Source organism: Anoplopoma fimbria, chromosome 6 (genome assembly GCF_027596085.1).
Source record: "Anoplopoma fimbria isolate UVic2021 breed Golden Eagle Sablefish chromosome 6, Afim_UVic_2022, whole genome shotgun sequence".
Taxonomy (NCBI): domain Eukaryota; kingdom Metazoa; phylum Chordata; class Actinopteri; order Perciformes; family Anoplopomatidae; genus Anoplopoma; species Anoplopoma fimbria.
Genome location: NC_072454.1, coordinates 18497872 through 18505084, shown reverse-complemented (window position 1 = coordinate 18505084; position 7213 = coordinate 18497872). Strand labels below are relative to the sequence as shown.

The 7213-nt window shown below is 39.2% G+C and overlaps 1 protein-coding gene across 1 annotated transcript; it reads right to left on the bottom strand.

Moving 5' to 3' along the window:
- Nucleotides 1-1039: 1039 nt before the first annotated feature.
- Nucleotides 1040-5896, bottom strand: gpr137ba (G protein-coupled receptor 137Ba). Its single transcript, XM_054600403.1, has 7 exons — nucleotides 5409-5896; nucleotides 3726-3775; nucleotides 3360-3582; nucleotides 2786-2932; nucleotides 2036-2164; nucleotides 1672-1793; nucleotides 1040-1560 (listed from the first exon to the last, which is right to left on the bottom strand). Exons 1-7 carry the CDS (start codon nucleotides 5787-5789, stop codon nucleotides 1440-1442), a joined length of 1173 nt encoding a protein of 390 aa, XP_054456378.1. The 5' UTR covers nucleotides 5790-5896; the 3' UTR covers nucleotides 1040-1439.
- Between the last annotated feature and the right edge of the window lie 1317 nt (nucleotides 5897-7213).

Here is a 7213-nt window from a genome sequence, read left to right as displayed (position 1 = left end):
TCCTACTTTGTCTGACTTTCTGGACCCCAGAATTAATATGATTACCTATGATGGAAATAAAGTTCTTCACACTGACAAGTAAGAGGAAAAACATATTTAACCATCAGCAAATTTAACTCCCCGTTCCATAAATAATCAATATTATCTGTAAAGTTGCTTTTATTGCTCTGAAAACTACAGCATGTCAGTGAGTATCACTAAACCTGAAAATGTGATTCAAATATCAAAATTACCATTATAATTTAAGTATATTGATCAAGTGGTAAATTACGCTATCAACCAGTAAATTATTGTATGAATGGCTTTTAATCTGATTTGTTTCCTACGGTTATTTAATGTCCTGCACTATGTACCAGAGTTGCCTATTTGTTTCAGCCTTTCATTTCATTTATCAATGGCTTTATATTTAAACTTTATGCGTTAGATGACGAAACAAATCAGGGCTCTAATAAAATGAGTCCCTCATCTAATCTGTAACGTTTTAAAACCAATGCAGACCTTTTCCAAGACAATGACTTAACTTAAGCCTCAATGGACAATAAATCACTTTCTAAATTTCAAAGTGTTGTCTTATGTTAAGTTCATGGGTACATACTGTATTTAGTGCTTTTAAAATGCACATTTTTGAAAAAGTGCAAAACATGTCCGGCCTGCTGGTCTTTTTGTTCTGCGACAAATCCTAAAAGAATGTCCTTTATCAGAAGGAGATTTGATCTTTTAATGTCCAACTCTGAGCCACAGTTTTTAGCAGCCCACTGCTCCTCCGGGATGGGTTAAATGCAGAGAATTGTAATTTCCCCATTGTGGGACTAATAAAAGCTTGATTATTATTATTAATATTAAATAGTGTTATGTAAACCTGGGATTCAAAGATGTATTTGTCACAGTGCTTCTAAGGTTGTGCTAAAGGTTTAGTGGGAAAAAATAAGGATCACAAAAAATATATATTTTAAGGAAAGCATGAACAGCCTACTGTCAATTCATCACTAAAGTGTTGGTGTATTATTAGAAATGAACTGCATCTGTCTCAACATTTACTGTTTTATTCTGAATTAAATGAATATCCCCTCTATGTAAACAAATATGTATGAAAAAGATCACAGTACATAAAAATAGTAATAGAGCTCATATTACAAAAGTAAGGAAATATATTAAGCAGTATTCAATATAAACTATACAATGAAAAGGTTTAAAAGCAGTTTAAAATTAGATCACTTTGTACAAGGAGTGTGCAAAAATGAATGTCCCATCAGTGGACCTTCATATACTGGTAGAAAAGTCTGTTAGTTCTTCTTCTCTAGACAAAATATAAGACTGGATGTATCAAGTAGGGGGTGACTTTCTGCCCCATGTGCCTCTGTCACTAAGAGAGTCTGTGCAAAAATATACAAATAAGAGAACAAAGCTATGAGTTCGGCGGGAGTCGCCGTGAACTCCGGTCAGTAATGGCTGAGCTCCTCTGGAGGAGGGGGGAGGTGGTAACTGTCGTCTCCTTCCATGTAGGCGGCGCCGATGCTGCTGCTGCTCTGGCTCCCCCAATCGTAACTGTCAGCGGCCAGACTGGAGAATCAAATGAAACAACACCATCTGACATCTTGTTCCTCCTTCATGAACAGTAATTTGGTGTCTAGATTGTGGTGTTTTTTTTGGGGTTGTTTTTTTTTGGTTTACCTGGCTTGGATGTTCTGAGGCATGACACTCCATGCCAGGTCATCGTCACTGTCATAACGCCGTGGGTTGTCAAAGAAATAAGCCCTGGAGGAGAAGGCGTGACCGGGAAGCCCAGACCCACTCTGCAGGACACGCCGCACAAGTAGAACACAATAAAGGTAAGATATCGTAGTCTTACGTTATAAAACCTTAAGACTGTATTTCACTGTATTCAGGCACATTCTGGAGTCGAACTACTGTATGATTTATCTGCTCTCCTATAAACAATCTTGTGACCCCCTCAGATTCATCTCGTGACCCCTGGGAGGATTCAGGACCCCCCCAGGTTTAAAAACACATGGCTGATGGGCGTTCGCTGGCTCACCCTGTCTAGGTCTGGTTGCCGAACTCTGAAGAAGTAAACCATGAGAGAGGTGGGGAGCAGCTCCCATACGAACAAGATCACTCCAAAGACGATGTAGCCAGCATCGCCCAGAGTCGACCGTAAGTCTGCCTGAAAACACAAAACATAACACGTTCACTATTGAAACAGCCCACTCCTTTATATATAATATTAATAATAAAAATAAACTTTATTTATAGAACACATTTCATACATACTATGCAGCTGAAAGTGCTGCACATTTAGAAAATAAAATAAAATAAAGAAAAAAAGAAAAACTTACTTATACAGAGAATGCTTTTTGCACATTTTTAGCGCAATAAAAAAATTTCAACAGATGAATAAAGACTGGAAAAGCTTTTACATTTAAAATGAGAAATTATTAAATAAATAATTAAGAAATGTATAGATATAAAAGTGTTTAAATACATAAAAGATCATTTAAAAGACAGATGTGGGACTGTGTAAAGCGCACATAAAGTACTGTTAAAAAAGAAAGGCTCGGCGAAATAGATGTGTTTTTAAATTATGCTTGAAAATGTCAGCGAAGGATGCCTTTCTAGTGATTCAGAAGGCAGCTGTAACAACGACCAATAAGGACAAAAACCAGAAAAAGGATTCTTTCAGCTTTCTCCCATTACAACCATGACTCGCATAGATAAGTCTGAAAAAAGTTTGTTCTCTTCACATGAAGTCATTAATCAAAAAGCATTTTGACCTCTGGCGGTTCACCTGGTCTGAAACGTTGTACCAGTCGTAGTCAAAAGAGTTGATTTTCTTGTTTGAGAGTCCCAGGACGACCAGATTGTAGCAGGCCCTGGAAGAGTAAAGGAGGATGACGATGGCTCCTATAACCGTCACCTGACACACTGACGTCCCCTGCACAGGGAATGAGTTGATAAGAAATCATTATCTTTATAGAACTTAGCAAATATTTTATGAATTCATATAAAAATACAGGGAAACTGAAGGTTAGAATAGTTGTGATACATTTTGAATTTCAGGCGCCACTTATCATTTTCGCTGGCTTGTGAAGTACAACCAGTCTGTCACAAGAACGATACTGAGTTGCTAGGAAACAATCACTATGTACAAAGCATAAATTATGTGAAGTGGTGCATCTTCACACAAGGTTGCTATAAGCAGTGCCCAATACACAACACACAAATCACTGTCAAACAAAACACAGGCCGCTTTTATTCCATCGATCCCAGAGGATGTAACTACAACTACTCATATTTATTTTTTACTTTTTTCCCCTAAATGTTCCCTTCACCGCCACACAGGACAGGGATGTATTTCTTACTTTGGATTCCAGGTAAATGTTGGCCAGCGACATCTTAGCGACCTTGTAAAGACACAAGGAGAGGGAGACGGCACACAGGACAAACAGCGTGTCGTTGATGGTAACCCTCACTAGCACGACGGTTTGGGCTTCTGCAGAGGACATCCTCACCAGCAGGGCACACACTAAGTTCACTACTAGGAACACCAGGCTTATGAACAGGAAGAGCAGGTACAGCGGCAGCCTGGGGATCAGCAAAAATATCATTAACCTCAAAAGTTGCTTTTTAAGTACTTTAGCCAAGATGTGTTTTTTTTTCTTGGCCAAAAATCACAGACAAACATAATTCAATGGTAAATGGCTGATTGAATCAGGGTCTGAGCTTACCTGTATCTCAAAAGCTCTGGTGCATATTTCGACTTTGCCTTGAAAACAACCTGTAAAAAAAGTTAATGCGTCATGCTATTTGGGCAGCTTACTTTCACTTCTGTATTCTGGCTCTGAGAAAAAACAAGACCTGTTCTTCTGAAACAGGAACCTTGCAGTTAAAATCAGCAGAGTTTTGAACATTGGATACACAGAGTTCGCACAGCACAGGGTCACATGTGCTTACTCTAATGCTTTGTGCCGTCTCACTCTCAACTCACCACTGTGACTCAAATCGGCACATAAGGATTACGCCAAAAATAAGCTTGAGGTAGAGGCAGTAGAAGCTATTATTTAATATTTGGATTTAGTAACCAGATGAAGCAATGATTCTCTGCATTGCTTGTAGCTGATCTGATTGAGAGTGTAGCAACAGGTAATGTTTAGTGGACAGTCCTATAATAGGGTCAGATGCTGTTAATATTAGTGACTATTAGAGCGTCACATCAGATGTATTCACTGCAGCAGGAAGGCCTGAACAATAATTTGGTGTTGATTTCTTTATCGTATTGTATATTGATTTGATTAATTCTTCATGTTCAAAATTCTGATTAAAAGCAAACTTTTGATTAAAAAGCCACTAAAATTGTAGTTAAATGTTTTTGTTTTAATCCTTTTTATTCCTGTAAAGCAAAGGAATGGAAATACAGTTAAATACTCAGAACATAAAGTTGATCATTATATAATTCAATACATACCTAAATATGTAAATATGATTTTATGTATTCACATTTAGAGCTGAAATGGTTTAGTTGATTAACAGACAATGAATTGTGATAACCCGGTGTTCCTTTCCCAGTCCAAAAATGTAAAACAATTGCTGGTTGTTAGAAAAACATGAACTGTTGTTGGGAAAAAAATCTGACATTTGAAAGCACCACATTGAGATAAGCAAGCTTGTGAATAATATAATTATATATAGTAAAGTAAAAATATATAAAGAAGAATCAATAGCAGGAAATAATCATTAGTTATAAACTAGTCCTTATATTGTTTTAATATAAAATTAAACAAAAGTCTCAGTCCTAGTCTAATGGTTTTTAATGTATCTATCTCTAAATGAGCGTATTCTGTTCAATTTCAGGTTTGTACCAGGAGCCATTTTATATTTTGGTTTCAGGCACTAGTTCCCATGAGGGCAGTGTATGTTAAAAGAACCCCTTCAGACCAGTTTTATGAAATATTAAAAACACCCTGGAATAATAATTTATGTCTAAAAACTTCTTGGCCTTGTGAAAAATCCAGAATACATGAATATGCAAATATTTCAAAAGTTGAAATGCTGGATACAAGGGTCTCCTATTTCAATGACATGTCCTGTCTCATTGTACAGTGTAATGGAGGTTTCAGGTTTCCACAAACACGTATAAATTGCATATTGACTTCCAAACTAGTGTAATCCTGCTCTAGGTTCCAACTCCAACGATTTAAGGTGAGAAACCCTCCCTCCTCCTGTGTCTCACTCTGCACACACATCACTGCACAGTGAAGGTCAAACATCCAGATGAAGCAGCAATAACCAAAGTACATGTTTGAGTAAATCCAATTTCTTTAGGACTAAATAATCAAAACAGATGTGCAGATAAGTGACCCACTGCTGTCACTACACTAAACCTTGTGATTGTTATCATGCCTGTGACTCACCTGTGCAAGGTAGAGGTTCATGAGGCTGAGCGTGAAGAACTGGAGGCAGACGGGGAAGCAGTACAGCAGCCAGAAGGGAAACGGCCCCAAGGTGTTGGCCGTGACAAAGTTCTTGAAGTAGAAGGAGAAGAGCACGGTGCGCAGGGCCGACCACAGCAGACACAGCGACAGGAACGCGGTCTGGTAGCTGAAGCGCTTGTGTCGGTACCGCAGGATCAGCCAGAGCTGCACGTAGATGAAGATGAAGAGGAGCGAGTAGAAGACGGTGTAGACCACCGTCAGGCCAAGGGTGACGAAGGGAGGCACGGCCGGGCTCAGGGTAGGCAGAGGCGGAGACTTGTCCATCGGCGTAGGCTCCTTCTCCTCCAGCGGGGCCTCCATAAAAACCTGCTGTCCCTCGGCCGGGGCAGGAGCGGAGCGGAGCGGGGCGGTGTACCTGGCGGCCCGCAGAGGAGAGGTGAGAGCCGCAGCGAAACAAATAAGATAGATTATTTTTTAAAAAAAAAAGAAAAAAAAAAAAAAAAAGAAGTCGAAGTATTAAATGTCTTTTGAATGTGGCTGTCAAGTGGAGGGAGAAAATAAAAGCATGGGGGAGAAAACAAGGCTAACTTCCTGCTGCGGAGCCACAGACAGCGAGAGAGCGAGGCACATGATCAGTGATGAGAATGAGGGGGTTTGTCAGCAACGACGGCGGGCAGGAAGCTGCAGAGAGCCGCCTGCAGCCCGGAGCCCAGCGCCGAGGAGAGGAGGACCAGCCCGTTACGTTACGTGACGCTACGCATCAGCTGACGCACGGTACTGTACCTTTAACCTTGTGATGATGGGGCTTCCCACCGCTGCTCCGATCCCAAGAGAGCGTCTCAGATTTACTTTCATTTTTAACAAGGTGCATGAAAAAATATATCACATCCAAAAAATCATCATCATTATTCAACACTGGTGAGTTAATAGTCAATCTATACAACGTATTCACGAACTGTATGCGTAGGCCTACAGGAAAACAGTAGATACTTTCAATTGGGAAATGAATCATAACACTAAAATCCCTTCAGATAGCATGTACTGTAGCAGATATTGCTGTGAAAGAAAGAGTTACAGTGTTAAATAAAAAAAAAAGTGTCCTATATTATTATTAATTATATTATATTGGTAACTGCAAAGTGAAATTATAATTGGAGTTGTGTGTGGTCGGAATGTCCTTAGTTCTCTTCATCTGGCTTCACTGTAAACTATCATATAAAAGCTTAAAAAAAAAGGAATAACCTATAGATAAAATCAACCAGAAGTGTTTGTAAAATCTTCACGCGTATTAATTAATAAAATATCCCTAATCATCAAATTGTATACATTAAAGTTGGACCATAGCTTTTTATTACTGTATTACATTTTTAACTGAACAATTAATCTAATTATCATAATGTTATTGCCAGAAAGTGAACCTGGAGTCCTGAGGGTCAATGTTTGGTGAGAAGGAGCGAGCATGGTCTGCCTGAGCAGAGACCAGAACAAGGGGCAGCCTGGGACCTTGGGGAAGTGGCCCGCTTTGCCCAGTTTGTGAAACAGCCTTGACATGACGTTAAATGGTCAAATAACGGTCAAATTAGTGAAGCAGAAGTCAACGCATTCAGACTTTTTGTCCCGAATAAGCTCCAAAAATACTGGATCCTACAAATTCAAATCAGCAGCATTTTTAATTAGACCCTCTCTACTTAGAAAACACCAGGGTTGTTTTCTTGGACTTTAGAAAGCTCTTCCAGTTGTAGCAGTGAGTACTTCTCCGCATTAACAAAATAAACTGATCTCAA

Coding starts and splice junctions, on each gene's coding strand:
- gpr137ba (XM_054600403.1), bottom strand. CDS start 5,789: ATGGAGGCCCCGCTGGAGGAGAAGGAGCCTACGCCGATGGACAAGTCT. Junction 2,165..2,785: donor GGTACAACGTTTCAGACCAG/GTGAACCGCCAG, acceptor TTGTGTTTTCAG/GCAGACTTACGGTCGACTCT. Junction 1,794..2,035: donor GGCAACCAGACCTAGACAGG/GTGAGCCAGCGA, acceptor CGTGTCCTGCAG/AGTGGGTCTGGGCTTCCCGG.